Source organism: Notolepis coatsorum, assembly GCF_963971535.1.
Source record: "Notolepis coatsorum genome assembly, chromosome: 10".
Lineage (NCBI taxonomy): Eukaryota > Metazoa > Chordata > Actinopteri > Aulopiformes > Paralepididae > Notolepis > Notolepis coatsorum.
The window spans coordinates 25,856,397-25,877,400 of NC_140174.1; the positions used below are offsets into that span (position 1 = coordinate 25,856,397).

At 44.6% G+C, this 21,004-nt stretch overlaps 2 protein-coding genes across 5 annotated transcripts in view; one reads left to right on the forward strand and one right to left on the reverse strand.

Moving 5' to 3' along the window:
* rangap1b (Ran GTPase activating protein 1b) overlaps positions 1-13,447 on the reverse strand; it is a 35,403-nt gene extending 21,956 nt beyond the window's left edge. For 2 of the 3 annotated variants that reach the window (XM_084323599.1, XM_084323597.1), the window contains exons 1-6: positions 13,390-13,447; positions 11,417-11,535; positions 11,198-11,325; positions 9,734-9,793; positions 8,949-9,128; positions 8,463-8,597 (exon numbers count right to left, since the gene is read on the reverse strand). In XM_084323599.1, coding sequence (XP_084179725.1) covers positions 8,463-8,597; positions 8,949-9,128; positions 9,734-9,793; positions 11,198-11,325; positions 11,417-11,528 — 615 coding nt within the window. In that variant the 5' untranslated portion in view covers positions 11,529-11,535; positions 13,390-13,447. Of the gene's footprint in view, positions 1-8,462; positions 8,598-8,948; positions 9,129-9,733; positions 9,794-11,197; positions 11,326-11,416; positions 11,536-13,381 lie in introns of all 3 variants that reach the window. The other variant, XM_084323598.1, reaches the window with a different exon arrangement.
* Positions 13,448-17,407: 3,960 nt separating this feature from the next.
* zc3h7bb (zinc finger CCCH-type containing 7Bb) overlaps positions 17,408-21,004 on the forward strand; it is a 43,742-nt gene continuing 40,145 nt past the window's right edge. The window contains exons 1-5 of one of the 2 annotated variants that reach the window (XM_084322455.1): positions 17,408-17,458; positions 17,605-17,646; positions 18,661-18,722; positions 19,925-19,964; positions 20,661-20,858. In XM_084322455.1, the coding sequence (XP_084178581.1) occupies positions 18,664-18,722; positions 19,925-19,964; positions 20,661-20,858 (297 nt within the window). In that variant the 5' untranslated portion in view covers positions 17,408-17,458; positions 17,605-17,646; positions 18,661-18,663. Of the gene's footprint in view, positions 17,459-17,489; positions 17,647-18,660; positions 18,723-19,924; positions 19,965-20,660; positions 20,859-21,004 lie in introns of those variants that run through there. The other variant, XM_084322454.1, reaches the window with a different exon arrangement.

The following is a 21,004-nucleotide window of genomic DNA, read 5'->3' on the forward strand; positions in this document are numbered from 1 at the left end:
TTCCCACACAGACATTGCAAAAGGACTTTCAAGTACTTTTCCAAGCACTATTTTTCATTTAACCCCTTTACTGCCACACTACAGAAGGTTAACCCTTTACTATCACACTACCGACGGTAACCTGCTGTTGTGTGGAAGTGAAAGGGTTAACCTTCTGTGTATTGTCGCAGTGAAAGGGTTAACCGCTTGGTAGTGCGGCAGTGAAACGGTTAAAAGGATACAATTCATTTTTAAATGCTGTTTTTTTTTTTATAGGAAAAGAAAATCTGATCCAATATTTATGGCTTAAAACCATTTCCGACAATTAGTTACACTTTAAATAAAAAAGATATTTCGGGCGGCTACGTGGTGCAGTGGGCAAGGTGCTCACCACAAATACTGGAGACGCTGGGTTCGCCTGTTCGCTCCACATTGCTTTCAGTTTAGCTGGTCGTCCGTACTAATACACATTGGCAGTATTAGGGGGTGGGAAACTAATGGGTGGGGATCGGGCGTTGTGGACAGCGACTCCTACAAGTCGATTGGTGCGCCTGCGCAGTAGAATCAGGAAGCGATGGGGGCGGCGCCCCTCCAAAGCGCAGACCCCTGACGACCCCTGACGCTGAAAGATCACGCCGCGCAGGTGAAAAGATGCTACCTCGAGTATCAGAGGGGACTCGTGCTATGTATGACTTAGTCCACATTGCAGCCGGCTTGTGGGAGGCAAGAAACAGCGTTTGAGACAGGGGAGGGTTGAATTGGATGATACGAAATTGGGATGGGAGAAAAATAGAAATGGGAGAAAAAGTGGATAAAAAAAATAATTAAAAAGATATTTCTTGATTCAGAAACTTTTTATTATGGATGAACAAAACTTTCAATGCGAATGGTTGATTTGAATTTCAATTACTTTTTAAGCACCTTGTTAAAAAATTATATAGAACATAGAACAAAGTGCAGGTAGTAATGATAATAGTGATAACAGTAGTAGTTATCAGTAGTGGGTGGCAGGATTCAGTCAGACAGTAGTAATAGTGATGACAGTATACATGGTCCAAACCGTAGTAACACACTGCGCCAGAAACCGTGCAGTGTTTATTATTAAGAGTCAGGCAGTCCTAACAGTTCTCAAGTTCACCAGCCGTTAGTACTCCAGCCGTTGGCGGCGGTTCTATGTGTATTTCACAAGGTATTTCAGGTATTTCACTAGCGTAAACCATCTGCTGCGCACACAGCAGCATGATGACAAGGCGTGAAGCAGTGGCTGGGTGGGCGAGCGAGCAAACACACGAGTGAACGAATACACAAATGAGTAAATACACGAATGAGCGAATACAAGAATGAGCCGACTTCAATCAGCGGTGAAAAGGGACACGGAATGGCATGTCCTGTTCACTATAGAGCCCCCCCCCCCCCCCCCACTGTCTACCAACCATTATTAACACATTGGGCACCGTGGGGTTGTGCCCATCATTGTACCCAGTCTGCCACCGTTGAAAGCCTATGGAGATGTTTACCTTCTTTGCAGGGCTATAACTTTTTTAATTTTATTGCTATATTGACATTACTATGGCCCATTCAACATCGATTATCTATCGTTCAGGATGTGGGAACGTTATATTTCTTCATTCATACATTGTTGTGTTAATACCGTCTAGAATATAAGTGTTTTTAGGGTTTTCTGCTGTAATTCCAAAAACGAGAGTTATAGGCCCTGACGCATATGATAGATTATTGATTGGCGTTTCTTTCCTATACACACTATATTAAAAAATTCAAATGTATATGATCGGTATACATTATGCTTCATCATGCGTGAAGGAAAGGGGGGGGGGGGTCATTTATAATTTGTTGATCGTCAGTAGCGGCTTTATTTAGTATGGGTTGATATGTTGAGCAGATGGTTTGCAGTGAAATGAATAAATTGCAGTGAAATGAATAAACAATCGGGCTGAAAATAACGTTATATTCCTCTTTCCTCTTACCGTTCGCCGATGAGACTGGAGGAAAAAGATCCCAATTATTTTTTTTTTATCTACTTTTTCTCCCCGTTTTCTCTTTTTCTCCCATCCCAATTTTCGTATTATCCAATTCTTCCCTCCCCTGTCTCGAACGTTGCTAGACCATGCCTCCCACTGGTCGGCTGCAATGTGGACGAAGCCTTGCATCACGTGTCCCCTCCGGTACACGAGGAGGCAGCCGTTGCATCTTTTTACCTGTACAAAGCAATCTCTCAGTGGCGAGGAGTAACGTGTGGGAGGCTCACGCTGCCCCTGATACTTCCTGATTCTGCTGCACAGGGGCACCAACCGACCTGTAGGAGTCGCTGTCCACAACGTCCGATCCCCACCCACCGGCTTTCCCACCCCCTAATACTGCCAATTGTATTAGTATGAACGACCAGCCAAGCCGGAAGCAACGCAGAGAGCTGGGCTCGAACCCAGCATCTCCTGCGTTAGTGGCGAGCGCCTTTGCCCACTGCGCCACTTAGCCGCCAAGATCCCAATTATTTGACGTCGATCTCCTACATCCATTTACGGTTTGTATGGCGCAATAAACGCCGAAATCATATAGATTATTGCGTTTAGAAAGCAATCGAAGTGCACTAGAGTGTTTGTCTGGATCCACGTAACAAGATATGACTGCCGGAGGGATTTCCTCGACGCACGATCGCCACTTCCGGTTTTGGCGAGAGTGTAACTCGCCCGACCATCCACCAGGCGGCGGTATTGAGGCGTTGCAATCTCATACAGGGTGCCGCTGCAGTTCGGAGGAAGGCTGGATGAATTATGAATGCCATGGCCAAATTTTTGTATATTGATCCCAAAAACGATTTACGCCGTTGTTGGCGTTCAACGCATGGCGGGCAAAAAACAAGTCAAGTCAAGTCAAGAGTTTTATTTGTCACGGCATACAAGTATACAATGAAATGCGGGTGGTCTTGCCCGCAACGATTAAAGTGTTAAAGTGGCTGCTAGTGCACAGCGTGTCGTGTGTGTGCTCATGTGTGCTTGTGTGTGGATAGTTCAGTGTTCTGTGGCACTCAATGTTCATTGTTCAAGGCTCTGATGGCCTGGGGGAAGAAGCTGAGCCTAAGCCTCTCTGTCCTAGTAGCTGGGGTTCGCAGGCGTCTGCCTGACCTCAGCAGCTGGAACAGGCTGTTATTGGGGTGGTGGGGGTCTTTCATTATTCTGCAGGCTCTGGATTTGCACCTCTTGTTGTATAGAACCTGCAGGGGAGGTAGTGCAATACCTGTGGTACGCTCGGCTGAGCGCACCACTCTCTGTAGGGCCTTCTTGTCCTGTGCCGTGCTGTTTCCATACCAGGCAGTGATGTTTCCGGTCAAGATGCTCTCTACAGCTCCTGAGTAGAAGGACTGGAGTATCTTCCCCGATACTCTGAACTTCCTTAGCTGTCTCAGGTGGTAGAAGCGCTGCTTCACCTTCTTTACTACTGTGTCTATGTGTGTTGACCATGTCAGATCCTCTGAGATGTGGACCCCCAGGTACTTAAAGCTGCTCACCCTGTCCACGGTAGCCCTGTTAATCCTCAGTGGTGTGTGTGTCTCCTGCTGTCCTCTCCTATAATCCACGATCAGCTCCTTGGTTTTACCAATGTTCAGGAGCAGGCTGTTGTCCTGGCACCAGCGTTCTAGTACCTCAACCTCCTCCCGGTAGGCCTTCTCGTCGTTGTCCGAGATCAGCCCCACCACCACCGTGTCGTCTGCGAACGTCACTATGGAGTTGGAGCTGAACTTGGCCACACAATCGTGTGTGTAGAGTGAGTACAGCAGGGGGCTCAGAACACAGCCCTGGGGGGACCCGATGCTCAGGGTGATGGTGTTGGAGGTCTGACCCCCCACCCTGACCGCCTGGGGTCTTTCGCTCAGAAAGTCCAGTACCCAGTAGGGGTGGGACAATACATCGATCCAGATCGATATATCGATCTATTATCAATAATCAAATAGGATCGATGCAACGTAAAAAGATCGATTCATATTGCGATACTCTTATTTTGAAAATCCCTGCGATATTGTGAAACTCCGTGTAGACATTACAGCAGTGTTTGCGTCTGCTGTAAAGCACTACAGAGCGTCTATTTTGCGAGCCGATATAAGTCTGTGCAGTTTTTTCCCCGCAACGGGTCAAATGCATATAACAGGCGTTGCATCGTCGCCATTCCTTTATGCCAACGTCGCGTTAAATATCTAAATGAACGTCGCGTTGGCTGCTTAAAAGCTAAGCAGCTAACCGTGAGAGAGAACAGGAGAGTGGAGAGGGGACTTGGAAGGAGGAGGGGTGGGGGCTGTGGGGGACTGTGTGTGCGTGTGTGTGTGTGTGTGTGTGTGTGTGTGTGTGTGTGTGTGTGTGTGTGTGTGTGTGTGTGTGTGTGTGTGTTAAAGCTCAATATATAAAAACAAAAGTGAACAGGAGGTCTATTTGTATTAAAAACAATAGATTGTTTTTCATTTAAATGTCTGGAAGAGCTCAAAAATAAATACATCAATTGATATTTCCGTAGCCTTTTTTTAGTTGATCTAAATGTGACTGTGTTAAATGGGCACATAATATCGCCTCATATCGATCGCAGGCACCTGAATTGAATCGTATCGTATCGTGGCAGACTTTGTGATATTGGCAAATATCGTATCGTTGTCCAAAGAATCGATATCGTATCGTATCGTGATGAAACTGGTGATTCCCACCCCTAGTACCCAGGCGCTCAGGGCAGAGCTCAGACCCAGCTCGATCAGCTTGTCCACCAGTCTGGTGGGGACTATGGTGTTGAACGTTGAGCTGTAGTCAATGAACAACAGTCTCACATAGCCCCCCTTCTGACGGTCAAGGTGAGAGAGGGTGCTGTGCAGTACCTGGGAGACCGCGTCGTCAGTGGACCTGTTTGTCCTGTATGCAAATTGCATAGGGTCCATATCACTGGGGAGGGAGGCACAAATGTGGTCCTTGACCAGCCTCTCGAAACATTTCATGACCACGGCGTAAGTCCAATGTGTTAACTATATAGGCCTAATTTGGGCAAGGGCTACTGCTGATTGAATATGTCTACAGCCTGCCACGGTAACATTTCACAGTTGTGATGTTAATTTATATTCTACAATCTTCTTAATTAGTTTGGTTTAAAATGTTCAGTATATAATATTTAGCATATCATTTAGCATACATGATTGTTACATGCATGTATGCAGTGTTAAAATAAATTGAAATGGCTTCATTAACAGGAAAACGATCCAGCTATTACAAGGTAATGAATATGTGCCACTCTTAGGGCCCTTATTTCCTTCATTTCACTACATGTCTCGTGTATGTATGTGACTAATAAATCTCTTGAAACTTGAATGTACTAGTATGAATATGCCTGGCCTAAATCCACTGCATGCGACGACCTGAGCTGCTCCAGCCTGGCAGGAAATCTGCAGTCCAGCTGCTGTCAAATAATGGGGTCTGTCTCCCTTCCTCTCACACCGAGACATAAATACATGTTTCCATAAAGAAAAAGACAAGAAAACAGCTCTAATTAGTCTCTGTTATGCCGTTGTCTACGGCTACATTCACACTGCAGACGAAAGTGGCCCAAATCTGATTTCCTTGCTCATAGTGACTCAGATCTAGTGTGAACAGCACAAATCACGTGGAATCTGATCTTTTCAATTCTGATTTGGGCCACTTTCATATGTGGTCCTAAAATCAGATACAGGTTTATTTTATTATAATAATTATGATTATTTCTCTTTTACAATGCGATCTCAGTCCGAACAGTCATGTGACTTTCATGCGACTTTTACGTCACTCTAGAGATTGACATTTGTCAAAAAAGTTTACGTCCATCCTCTTTATTTTTCATTTGTGCACATGCAGGTCAGTTCAGGAGCATGACCGGTTCACACTGGAATCTGCTATTGGCCACATTTAAAAAACAATGTGAACATCCAAACTAAAATTAATCTGATCTGAGCAATGAATCAGAATGTAGCTACTTCTGTGGTTTGACAGTACCATAGTAAAACTGAAATAATCATCAAACAAAAATGTAAGGAAAGGCTCTGGTCCATACAGATTCAGCCCTAAATGTTACGTACCGTACTAGCAGCCTGATCCCTCACTTCACTAAACAGTATAGACCACATGTGTCGAACTCAAGGCCCGGGGCCCAAATACGGCCTGGCATTTTCATCCGTCCCGCAGATTGAATTTGCTTATCAATTAATTTTGGCATGTTGTCTCTCCTAGGCACAATTCAACTGGCCTGTGATGGAAATCAAGCGCACCTCGGTCTCCCTGCGCGGCAATACAAGTCACTTTCGCTTTTTAAAAGCTCACGTCATACGTTTTCGGCTCAAGCTGCTGTATTATTTGGTTGCATCCAATTTTACTTTATCAAGTGGATTATTGCTAATTCACCACACATATTCTGAAATAAAATCTGTGGAAATTATTGTTTTTTCCGCAATATAAGTGAAAGCTACGATAAGAAGAGATGCTGAGGTGAGAGATTTTTTCTGTGTGTTGACTGTGTGTTCCACAATGCGTGGAGAATCGTGTGCGCGCGTTGCCTGGAGTTGCCTTTTCGGACATGTAGCACACAGTGTGCTATTCTCCGGGGCAGACGTGTTCGGACATATGGAAATACTGCACTTAGTTTAGGAGAGGGGTGGCGCCCAGGTAGAGAGAGGGTGTGACACAGTAAGCCTCTGAAGAAACATTTATTTAAATGGCATGTAACTCGACATCTCCAAGTCCAGGACCAGTTTAACATAATATGATGCCTCCTTACCCACCTTTTAAAGACAGCCCTCACTGTATTCATTGAGATGAAGAATGAGCAGGAGTGCATTTACAACAACATATTGAATAGATAAACTAAGGGTGTTTTCACACCTGTAGTTCGTTTGCTTTGTTCCGATTCAGGGAGACACAGGGACTATTATGATACAATGTTGCACTTGTCCTTTAGTTCGTTTGTGTTCACACGGTTGTGTTAATAGCGGATCAAAACAAATGCACGCGAGAGCAAACTGTCACTCATTGGTCAGATTTTGGGGGGAGAGAGGACCATGCGCACATTCACATCAAACGCCACATCGTTCCTGGTTGAGTCGTGGATACGTGTGGATGTATAGACACTTTTGCGGTACTGATCTGTTTCGCACAGACTGCACTCAATTATCAAACTGCTACAGAACCCCCGATTCTGCGGATTGATGATAATTTGAAGCCCTGTCCCCGTGCAATTAGGACACATCATGAACACGCCGATCAGTTCATTCAAGCGGGCTACATGAACTATAAGCCACTGCTGTGTGACGAGGCTTGGTGTTTCCCCGCTGTCTAAACACTCCTGCTTTCCAATTGACACCTTACGCATCTATGCGCTTTGTGAAGGCATTTCATCTTCTACTCCAGTAGAAGTTTCTTTTTGTTTACACCCTCTTGCTACCAACAATTGTTGTTGTCTTTTATGGGAACTCTTTACGCTGAGTTTCCTCACTCGCTGTTTCGGCATTTTGACAGATCAGGTCTCCCGCGGAATGAATCTACCGCGGAATGAATCTCCCGCGGCTGACAACAGGATGTCAGAGCATGTGATGCACCTGAACCAATCACGCTATCAGAAATCTGCACCAGCCCAATGAGATCTCGGTGCTTGTGACAAGCTCTCAGCGCGAGACAGCTGTACCTCATAATGCCGGTGATCTGAATTCGGAATGCTGCAAAATCAACAGGCGCAGCATGACAAAGTGTAGTAAAATAAACATTATGTGTATTTTGAACGTTTCCTTTCCAATAGTCTGAAAAAAGACATGTTATGGAAGCAAAATAGCACAATCTCAAAATTGACAAAAAGAAAAACGTCTTTTTCACCTGCCGTGGCTCGCCTTAAGTCGATTGCATTCTCACAGCGTACGAGTCGCGTCGGGTTCGTTTGGAAGTGCGCCGAGATCACCCTCTCTAGGTGGTCTCGGCCCGCTTGTTTTGTTCCGCAACAGAATGTGATTGCTGTGTTCATATATGCCCAACTGAACCGAAATAGGGGGGAAACGCTCCAGGTTTCGGATCACCAGCTCCAAACGAGCCAGGTGTGAAAACGCCCTAAATTAAGCTAGTGACCTAAAAAAATAGTATTATTATGTGTTTTTACAAAATCATCTGTATTTTTCATTTTGGCCCTCCTTGGTAATTGAGTTTGACACCGCTGGTATAGACCATTTGTTTGAAGTCATTGGAGATATCTCCATTAGAAAAATCAAACTGTAACTCTCTAATCTAACTCTAAATCATACTGTACTTCTGTATGCCAACTAAGCACACAAAAAAGATAAAAACTTTATGTGACGCATGACCTTGGTATCAGATCTTAGTATTGGGGGAATGACTGTGATTGTCATTATCCCTGTATATGGATCATGTGTATTTTGAGTATGGACACTCGGAGTGAGAGAAAGAGACAAGAGGACGAGTATTTCCCACCTGAAAAGCCTGGGCCAGTGCGATGGCTCCTTCGTTTTCTAGGCGGTTCCTTCCTGCAACGAATACCCTCAGCCTGAGAGGAGCGCCTACAGCTGATGACTGGCTATGGCACTCGGTCAGCGCTGCTGCCAGGATCTACATAAAGCAACACATACACATTATCTCTCTGTACTAGAACTTAACCCTTTCACTACCACACTACAGAAGATTAACCCTTTCACTACCACACTACAGACTGTAGTGTGATAGTGAAAGGTTAACCTTCTGTGGTGTGGTAGTGAAAGGGTTAAATGTAACCAATGGAGTTTGCTTGTGAACAGCTCACCTTTTACAAGGTCTCATAATAATACGATTTATTTCTCTCCAAATCAATGTAATGTTTCTGTGGCAGAGCATGTAAACAGCAGCTACAGAATAACCGACAGTAACAAACCAGTGAAACAACAGGGGTCATGTGCAGGTGAAGCGATCTGCCCCGGAGCTCACCTTGCCTCCTCCGATGCCCATGCCACAGTTGTTGAGCCGGAGCTCCCTCAGCGAGTGGCAGGATGGGCTCGTCAGTAGCGTCTCGATGCCCCTCACCCCGTCCGGCCCGAAGGCGTTGTCGCTCAGGTCCAGCTCCACCAGCCGGGCCCCCGCCGTCATCAACGCACTGCCCAGTGACCTCTAACGGCAAAAACGGGTAGCGGGGGAGGAGAGAATGAATGAGGATGAAATGCACTAATTGTTTTTTTTTTGTATCTACTTTTTCTCCCATCCCAATTTCGTATTGTCCAATTCTACCCTCCCCTGTCTCGAACGTTGTTAGACCATGCCTCCCACTGGTCGGCTTCAATGTGGACCAAGCCTTGCATCATGTGTGCCCTCCGGTACACGGGGAGGCAGCCGTCGCATCTTTTCACCTGCACAGCGAGATCTCTCAGCGGCGAGGAGTAACGTGTGGGAGGCTCACGCTGCCCCCCTTGCTTCCTGATTCTGCTGTACAGGCGCACCAACCGACCTGTAGGAGTCGCTGTCCACAACGTCCGATCCCCACCCACCGGCTTTTTCACCCCCTAATACTGCCAATTGTATTAGTATGAACGACCAGCCAAGCCGGAAGCAACGCAGAGAGCTGGGCTCGAACCCAGCATATCCTGCGTTAGTGGCGAGCGCCTTGCCCACTGCGCCACTTAGCCGCCTGAAATGCACTAATTGGAATGAATACATGTAATGTTCAAAGAAGGGTCACAGCGCTGGGTCGAGCTATGGTCTGTCGGGGAGAGTCTCACCAAGGCCGTTGGGATTTCAGAGCGCAGTCTTCCGGTGAACATGTCGCTCCAGTGGCATCTCTGCAGGAGGGATGACAAATGGTAAATGGTGCATTTATATAACAGCTTTCATCCAAAGCACTTCACAATTTTGTTCCTCACATTCACCCCTTCACACACCGACGGTGGAGGCGACTATGCAAGGTGCCAACCTGCTCATCGGGAGCAATTAGGGATTAAGTGACTTGCTCAAGGACACTTCGACGCGCTGCCCAGGATGAGGGGGAATCGAACCTGGAACCTTCCGACTACCAGACGACCGCTCTACCCCCCTGAGCCACTTAACACATTGGGTGCCAATCACCGATTTTTACGTTTCTGGGCCCCAACCATTGAGTGCCAAAAGCGTATAAATACGTTTGGATCGTTTGATCTTTTTACTTTGATCCCAGCTCTACACAGTTGCCCAGAGTGATCTGCATCATTTAGGCACATCCCGACAATTTTTTACTGCATTCTGATCGACCATCACCAGATGGCAGTATCGTCCTGTGTCTGAACTGCATGGGGCTCTGGTCTGAAAGCCAGATTCACTTTCAGTTTCACCTTGCAAGTGGCCACTCCTTCTCCCGGGACAGAAATTCACAGTCCTCGCCTCTGGATTGCATTGCATGAGCGTATTTGACCATCGAAATGTGTATAGACATATACACTGGTAATCGCGATGGCGATGCAATCACTTGGATTCTATGTCTATTTTACCTAATCTGAAACGTGTTTTTCTAACGATCACAGTTCTGTGTTTCAACGGACGAAAAGCATGCTCGGCAAACACGATCATAGTTTTGAGTTAAAACTAGCCCCCCCCCCTTGATGATATATATATACATATCATATACCTTTGATTTGGGAGTATTCAGGGTTTCAGGGGATCAGCCAGATCCCCTGAAAAATATGAGAAAAGATAAACAGTGTAAACAACATAATTAACTCTGAATATAAAAATATGAGGAAAATAAACAGCGTAAACAAAGGTGCAGATGAGGGTCTGTATGCCCTATCGGTTATCGGTAGGGATGCACCGATCCGACTTTTTCAGTCCCGATACCGATACCTGGGCTTTGGGTATCGGCCGATACCGAGTACCGATCCGATACCCATTGTTCAATTAATAAACTGTATGCCTCACTGTGTGGAAGAGACTGGGATCATTCTTTTGTGCAAAGCAACATCAGGCGCATGACTTAGAACATTACTTTCCTAACTTAGTGAAACAAAACGTAACAAATTAACACATAGATATAAATGTACTGAATTGTTATTTATAATTGTAGTTATTATTAAAAAATATATATATAAAAAAAAAAATTACCGATACCCGATCCAGCTATTTTAGTCATATCGGGCCGATATCAATATGGGATTGGTGCATCCCTAGTTATCAGTTATATGTCTATGCCTGCTCTGCAGGGAGGTGGGAAATACCTGCAGCTGGTCTTTGCTCTCCAGGGCCTTGGCGATGGCCTGCGCCGCCTCCACTCCGACAGTGTTCCCTTCTAGCCGCAAGGCTCTGAGACCTCGGCACCGCTCTATGTCTCGCACCAACTCCTCCACTGAGAACACAGGGGGACAGTTTTAAAGATGAGCACGGGACACATTCTTCACTGGCGTATACGGGGTGACAGATAAAGACTGTGTTTTCACCTGAGTCTGCGTTGTCCAGCTTGAGTCCCCGGCCTTTGTAGCTCAACTCTACGTCCCCGACGTGGGTCTTGGAGAGAGCGTCGGCGAGCTGCGCGATGTCGTGCGAGTCCATTGTGTTGCTATGGAGACGAGATCAGATCGCATTCAATGGGAGAAAGCCTTTTGCCGAAGATTAGCGCTGGACACGCGAACGAACACGCGGACCTTCAACACCTCGACCCTGGTCAAGAAAGCTCACCACTGAGACTGAGGAAAGCCCACCCGTCTCTTCGGATTCTCATTAACGTCTACCGTTGCGCCATAGAAATCATATTTACTAACTGCATGCCGCACACACGCACTCTTATGGCCAAGAGGAAAGGCCACTTTAAATTAGTATAACAACAGGAACAGTGTATTGCACTACTAAAGCTACCTAGCATGTCCTATATGCTCTGTAAATACTATGTACAGATACCGAGATGTCACACCATGTTACCTGTTTATTACACAATGTTTTTTTTTTTATTGGATTCTATTATTGTACCACTGTATTTTTATTGGATTCTATTTTGTACCACTGTATTGCACATCGTCGCGGGCAAGACCACCCGCATTTCATTGTATACTTGTATGCCGTGACAATTAAAACTCTAGTCTTGACTTGACTTGACTTGACTTGCATCACAGTCTGGTTTGGCAACTGCTCTGCCTCGGACCGGAAAGCACTGCAGAGGTGGTGGAAACCGCCCAGCGCATCACCGGTACATCACTCTCTGCTACTGAGACTGTTCAGCATGAACAGTGTCTGAGAAAGGCATGCAGTATCGTCATGAGGACACCTCTCACCCCAACCACAGACTGTTTTCCCTCCTTCCCTCTGGGAGGCGCTATAGGCATCTCAGTTCCAGGACCAGCAGGGTTTTGATTGATTGCAGAATGGGTACCAATACAAAACAAACTGCTAAGAGGATGCAGACCAGAAAAAGACTTTCGTCTAGTTTACATCGGGGACCCGCATTTTCAATTCATCATGTATTCAAGTACAACTACCTACCTCAATCTATAGTCTATCCATATAACTGTATGATAGCAATCTACAATAACACTGTATATACATGTATCTATATATTATTTTTTTGTTTGTTTATAGATGTGTGTGTATATATATATATATATATATATATATATATATATATATATATATACACACACACACACCATACGTATACACACACTGAATATTTATCTATATATATATCCATATCTACCTTAGTTAAATCACTGGCTAGTATGGTTTATTACCATAGTGAATTCATACTCGTACCACTGTAATACTGTACACAGATTAGCTTAACATATTTACTCCGTAGCTTCGTCACAGATATGCTCCACATATTCATGTTATATACTGTATACTGCTATGCACTTTACAGTTACTTTGCATTAAGTTGTACGCTATACTTACACTTGTGCATGGGGGACCCTGATGTAAACAAGACAAAAGTGTCATGTCTTTCTCTGGTCTGCATCCCCTTAACAATTGTGTGTATTGAGCTGTACTGTACCGTTTCTGCAATCTGTTAATACAATTGTCAATCAATGCAATGACAATCAAAATATAATTATAATGAAACCAGTAGCTTTTGGAGCATATCATATAATGCAGTAGTAAATGCCAACTAATTGTCAACTGTAAAGGGATCCCTTTTAACTAGCGTTAATTGTCCGTTTTGATCAACAGGAAACATTAACGTTAGCTTAGAGAGGACTGTCAACACAGTGACGTCGGTTGGCTAGAGTCCACGTTTCTAGCTACCTAATGTTACAACATGAGCTACCGGTAACTAGCTGGCACGCAACATGTGAGTGTTAGTCCGGCCAGTACAAAATAAGGTTAATGTTTTGTTTGACCATGTGATCGGTCACACCGGACATCATGTACCCAGTATTACGAAATCGGTGACAAATATGATGATATATAACTACTTTACCACAGAAGAGCAAATCCAAACTTGTTTTTAAACACCACACAGCCCCTTCCGTGCGGCGCGCCGGTTGCAAAAAGTGTGACGTAACGTCTTTCTTCTTCTACTTCACTTGACTCTTCTTCTAATTCATTTACTACAGACTGGCACCTCGAGGTGATTCCTGCTCTACACATGGTGTGAATATAATCCTACTCTTCACCAATACTACATAATTCCCCATAAAGTAATTCAGTTAGTCCCTGGAATTCCCACCCACCCCCTCCTAATGTACCGTCTCCTCCCCATCATATACTCTCTGTCAGGATCTATGGGTAACAGTACTGTATATTTGCATGATATATGTCACAAATGTAACAGTACTATACCTGTATGTCATGTATGTCCCTATGCCATAAATGTCATGTCATGTATGTTATGTATGTCATAAATGTCACTATGAATTGAAAATGGGGGACCCTGATGTAAACAAGACAAACGTCTTTCTCTGGTCTGCATCTCCTTAACAATTGTGTGTATTGAGCCGTACTGTATTGTACCCATTCTGCAATCTGTTAAATAACATTTTCATTCATTCCTCCTCCCTCAACACTGTCATATTCATAACATCAAGAAACGTCTTAGCTGTATCAGTAGTACCTAATCTTACCTGATTTGCTCTCATGCTGTTTGATTACCACGGCAAAGCATGTCAAAAACCTAACCTAATACCAACACCTCTCCCTTTCAGTGTCAATTCTTTGGCCTTTTCTCCAACTGTCATATGTAATTTTCTCAATTTTCTTTACTATTCCAACAGCCATCAGACTATACAATGCATCACTGTGCCTCACTGCATCACTGAGCACAGAGTGACAGTTTTGACCATCTTCCTGGACTCTTACTTTTGAAACAGCACTGTGCAATATTACACCTACTGGAGACTTCAGTATATTTTTACTGTATTTATTTACTGTATATTTTATTCCATTTGTATTCTATTTTATTATCCTATTCTTATCCTAGGCAATTTGATTTGTTTTGTTATTCTTATTCGTGACCTGTTCTGTCTAAATGTTTAATGTTGAGCGATTTGCAGTGTCAAATTTCCCTTGGGATAATAAAAGTATTTCTATTCTATTCTATTCTATTCTACTTTGATCATTTCAGCTTCTCTTCTCTTCAGGTGACATTCCATAGAGTTTGCTTTATGAGGAGCTCCAGCTCACAGCGCATTGAAATCACACCACCTTGGACAGCATGCACCCATCTTTTCCACACATGCTGCAACTCATGTGCAACATACTGCTGCAACATGCCCCAAAGCAAAACATCCCATGTGCTTCCTTCCATATTCTATAGATATCTATGCTTCCTTCAACATACTGCTGCAACATGCCCCAAAGCAAAACATCTCTCACACTTTAGATGCCTTGATATATACAATAAAGAATACTCTCTGTGGCAATGTATCAAAATCAATCAATCACCTTAAAGGTCCCATATTATGAAAATCTCACATTTTCAGTGCATTTAACACTGCATTCTATTGTACTTCTATCATTCTATTAGCACTGCATTCTATTATATGCCCAAAAAGCTACTGGTTTCTTTAGAATCTATTAGATTAGGGGCGACAGTGGCACAGCAGGTAGAGTGGTTGTCTGGTAACCAGAAGGTTCCTGCTGGTTAGCTTCACCTTGGTGTGCACACATCAGAGGAGAGGACCTGACTTGGTCTACACACATCGACAGCTTGGAGAAGATATCTGGAGAGTCAGAAAAGTGATCAGCAATTTTTTGTGAAAATGTCTCTTATTTTCAATGAAAGTAGACCAACTATAAACTCTTAATGGTCTAGATATCTAGTTTTGGAGTATGACGTTTCATGAGGCTGTGATTATCCTAGTAGTCACATAAGACATTTTATACAATGAGGTCAAGGGCTACTATGATTACTCACATCATTACACATTATGCTCTTTGGTCTCAGCTTTACAGATATTCCCACTTTATTCAAATCCAAGACTGTTTAGGGGCTATGGTACAGTATGCAGAAACAGACTAAATAAATAATCAGTAGAATAGATAACATGTGTATTGCATGTTTTTTTTACCCTAAATAATTAGTGACCCTAATCCGACCGCATGGGACTATTTTATTGATAGTTTTATGTTTGTAAAGGTGAGATTCATGTGGCTCTAATGATGGTATGTTAGAGCGGAATGGTTGGTATTTTCTCATATTTTGAAAAAGAAAAGAAATCAAGCTTATAAACAACAATTACACTTTGCCCCTTAAACGGTCACTTGGGCCCAGGAGTTCAAAACCTTTAATCCCTATCTGATCGGATCAGATTTGGATATCCCCAGTGATATGGACCCTATGCAATTTGCATACAGGACAAACAGGTCCACTGACGACGCTGTCTCCCAGGTACTGCACAGCACCCTCTCCCACCTTGACCGTCAGAAGGGGGGCTATGTGAGACTGTTGTTCATTGACTACAGCTCAGCGTTCAACACCATAGTCCCCACCAGACTGGTGGACAAGCTGATCGAGCTGGGTCTGAGCTCCGCCCTGAGCGCCTGGGTACTGGACTTTCTGAGTGAAAGACCCCAGGCGGTCAGGGTGGGGGGTCAGACCTCCAACACCATCACCCTGAGCATCGGGTCCCCCCAGGGCTGTGTTCTAAGCCCCCTGCTGTACTCACTCTACACACACGACTGTGTGGCCAAGTTCAGCTCCAACTCCATAGTGAAGTTCGCAGACGACACGGTGGTGGTGGGGCTGATCTCGGACAACGACGAGAAGGCCTACCGGGAGGAGGTTGAGGTACTGGAACGTTGGTGCCAGGACAACAGCCTGCTCCTGAACATTGGTAAAACCAAGGAGCTGATCGTGGATTATAGGAGAGGACAGCAGGAGACACACACACCACTGATGATTAACAGGGCTACCGTGGACAGGGTGAGCAGCTTTAAGTACCTGGGGGTCCACATCTCAGAGGATCTGACATGGTCAACACACATAGACACAGTAGTAAAGAAGGCGAAACAGCGCCTCTACCACCTGAGACAGTTAAGGAAGTTCAGAGTATCGGGGAAGATACTCCAGTCCTTCTACTCAGGAGCTGTAGAGAGCATCTTGACTGGAAACATCACTGCCTGGTATGGAAACAGCACGGCACAAGACAAGAAGGCCCTACAGAGAGTGGTGCGCTCAGCCGAGCGTACCACAGGTATTGCACTACCTCCCCTGCAGGTTCTATACAACAAGAGGTGCAAATCCAGAGCCTGCAGGATAATGAAAGACCCTCACCACCCCAATAACAGCCTGTTCCAGCTGCTGAGGTCAGGCAGACGCATGCGAACCCCAGCTACTAGGACAGAGAGGCTTAGGCTCAGCTTCTTCCCCCAGGCCATCAGAGTCCTGAACAATGAACATTGAGTACCACTGTAACACTTTAGCATGAGCGGGCACACACTCAGGCCGCACGCACCCTCACTTATTGCCAAAAGGAAAGGCCACTTTAATTTAGTATTAGCAACAGTAACAGTGTATTGCACTACTATTACTACTACTGTTAACTGTTACCCGTTATTGCACAAATTTATTGTTACCTGCTACCTGTTATTGCACAATTTTATTGCACACATTTTTTGTATTGGATTCTATTATATGTTGTACCAATTGCACATCGTTGCGGGCAAGACCACCCGCATTTCATTGTATATCCGTATGCCGTGACAAATAAAACTCTTGACTTGACTTGGATTAATTCATTTCAACTCATTACGAATTGAAAATGGGGGACCCTGATGTAAACAAGACAAACGTCTTTCTCTGGTCTGCATCCCATTAACAATTGTGTGTATTGAGCCGTACTGTATTGTACCCATTCTGCAATCTGTTAAATAAAGTTTTCATTCATTCATCATTCATCAATCAGTGCCTTTTTCGTTTCGGAAGGAAACAAAACCTTTGGCTCTGGCGCCCTCTCGTGGCCATACGCAGCTCACAGAAGGAAACTTGTTGAGATCCCCAACAAGAGTCTCCAGTAGCCAGGGCCAGGCAGCTAGCTAGCGAGCTAACGGTATTCCACTCTCCTAACGTAACGATACAAATCTCATGCTCCGTCCAGACACTAGTAAAAATCCATAACAGGGACCGCGAACTCACAAATATGCTCGGTGTATTGTTTGATATTTGACTGGATACTTTTTCCCCCGAACATTATAGCCAACGTTACGTGAAGCAATCTCTGGAGAAGTACTGTAATCGGTGAGTTGTTGTTGTGCTGTTAGCTGAACGGGCTCCAGCTATCGCCTGGTATAATAGCGTTCACGTTAATGTTACTTACAATGATGTGACGGTAACCTTAGACAAATTAACCGATTTAACTAACTTAGATAGCATTGGAAATTATGACTAAAATATATAGTGATGATGACATCGCGCTCGTCAATTTAACGTTGGGTTACATTAGTTGTCATTTCGGACAGATTTGATGGCTAATCAGCGAGATACCAAAACTACATTTACGCGTAACTAATGTTATCATTAGATTTGATACATGTACATATATATAACATATTCGTTAACTTAGGTGGGATCCGATATATATGGTTAGCTGGTTAGTTTCTGCACAACTACATTTGAGAAAGTCAGATTACTAGTCTGTGGCTATTGAACGAGCTAGCGGGCTAGCTAATCTCTGCGGTGGGAAACTACAGGTTAACCCTATATATGGGTCTTGGAAATAGTCTACGCCCAATGTATCCGATAATATATTATGCCAAAGTATGGGGATCACTGGTAATAGCAAACTGCAAGGTAGCTATTTTGCAGCAACATTGATCAACATTTTCTAATTTGACAGACAATATTATTAAGAAATCTATTGGGCATCCAGTGTGATTTGCAGATATTGCTGTTTACCCCCCCAGCATCAACTAACTAAGTTAGTAAGTACACTAACTAGCTACCCGCTACCGTATGATTTCAAGATACATATAGATAACTTTAGCTAGTTACCCTAGCTTTCAATAACAGTCTCCACTGTTTATTATTATTACGCGAGTCCGAGGATCGCCTAGCGTTTTGTAGGAGGGCCTTGGAAATGAAAGAAAGTGAGCAAGCTTGCGATAGTTACAGTTTATTATAAACATTGCAACCGTGCATCATTATAACAAACTAGCGTTACTTCCCGTAAACGTGTTATAGCTGTCTACCTTATTTGTATTGTTTTTTGTAAGTGTATGAGTAAACTTGAGTCCACTGTCTCTTTGCCCTCAGGCCATGGATCCTGACAGACAGAAACGAAGAGAGGAGATTCAGAAAGCAATGGGGTTTATTCAGTAAGGAAGCAGAACATTATTTATTTTCAACCACCACTCACCATACTGCCCTGTATCAGAATAATAAACTACACTGGAACTTATTAGCCACCAGAAGATTGATGAACTGGTACATATTTATTTACAAAGCCATCATTGGTAAACTGCCCTCTTACTTGACCACTCTCCAAATATCCACCAATGTCTATAGATTAAGATCCTGCATTCCTCTTAAAGTCCCCAGAGTCAGAACTGTCTTTGGTGAAAAAGGCATTTGATTATTTTGCACCCTGGTCCTGGAACGATCTTCAGTCAAAGCTCCAGCTTGATCACGTTGTTCCTTTAACTCAGTTCAAACTAATCACTGGCAAATCTTGTGCAAGATGTTTGCGCCTGTTTCTCAACCTGATTTCTGACTCATGATATAGTGATACAACATTTTGACATATGCGATATGACATTCTTACTGTAAGCTATTTATTTTCAATATATATTGTCTGTTTCATTGTGTAACATCTGCTGCCATGTTTGGCCAGGTCTCCATTGGAATTTTTTATTTTTTTAAATAAAGGCAACAAAAAGGGGCGGCTGGGTGGCGCAGCGGACTATGCGCTCGTCACCAATGCAAGAGACTCCGGTCTCGAATCCGGGTGTCAGCATTGCCCCCGGCTTGGGCCGGCCGTCATACTGGCTCAATTGGCAGAGTCAGCGGGTGGAAGTCGATGGGTGGTAATCTGGACGTTGTGGACAGCGACTCCTACAGGTTGGTTGGAGGACGCCTGCACAGCAGAGACAGGAAATAGCGGGGGTAGTGTGAGCCTCCCACACGTTACACCTCGCCAATGAGAGTCCGCGCTGGCAGGTGAAAAGATGTGACAGGCTGCCTCCTCGTGTACCGGAGGGGACACGTGATGCAAGGCTTCTATCCGCCCTACGGCTGACCTGTGGGGGGCATATGCGAGCAGCGTTCAAGACGGGGGAGGGGAGAATTGGAAACACGAAAGTGGGATGGGAGAAAAAAATAGAAAAATAAGGAGAAAAAGTGGATCAACAAAAATAAAGGCAACAAAAATAAATATATATATATATATATAACAGCTAACCTATCGACACACACACGCACGCACGCACGCACGCACGCACACACACACACACACACACACACACACACACTCACACTGAGAGGAATACCACATTATTCAATCTCTTGTTTTCATCCCCAGGTCCTCCTTGCCTTTCCCAGAGCCAGAGGGTTATGATGAGGTACAGGCACACTTGTTTTTCTTAAAGGGGCACTTCACCAAAAAACAACACTGATTCATTTAGCATATAATCTCACACACATCTTGTAAATGGTGCATTTATACAGCGCTTTTATCCAAAGCGCTTTACAATTTGTTCCTCACATTTAACCATTCACTCACACATTCACACACCGACGGCTGAGGCAACCATGCAAGGTGCCAGCCTGCTCATTGGAGCAGTTAGGGGTTAAGTGTCTTTCTCATGGTCACTTCGACACGCTTCCCGGGAGGAGTGATAATCAAACCGGGCACCTCCGGATTACCAAACGACTGCTCTACCTCCTGAGCCACACCAATGTGGGCAAAACTGTTTAGAGTTTTTGGATGTGTGAGATTATGTGCAAAATAAATCATCGTTGTTTTTTGATGAAGTGCCCCTTTAATCTTTCCACTTAGAATTCTTTGCACACGTCTCTCCTGAAAGTGTCTGGATTTACATAATGGGTTCAGCAGCATATGATCCTGTTTTATGACTCTTACTTCCCGCAATTGAAGTTGTCACTGAGCTTGACCTCTATATCTACGTATATCTCTCCACCTCCCCTGTTTCTCCTCCCTTCCCCTCGCCTGCCTTTCTCTCTCATCCTCTCGTTATCTTTTGTCCATTGTTCTCCCTCTTCCATCTCTCGTTCCCTTCTCCTCCTCTTCCCCTCAGGCGTTCCTCACCCAGCTTGTGTGTAACCTGCTGAATGAGGGGAACACAGTGTTCCGGGATGGAGAGTGTCGCCAGGCCACCCAGCACTACGGGGAGGGCATCAGCGTGGCTCGATACGCCCAGGCAGAGGCCCTCGTCATCCCTGCCGAGCTGTTGGAGAGCCTCTACGTCAACAGGGCCGCTGCGCACTACCAGACGGTGAGGGGGAGAGGGAGAAGACACCGCAGTGTCCTATGCAGAATTGCGTGGGCATGTAGAGCAAACGAGAGAGCTGGCTGGCTGCCTTCATTGCTAACAGCTAGATATTTTCAAGTCGCAGCAGGCTAACGTTATTTCCAGGAACA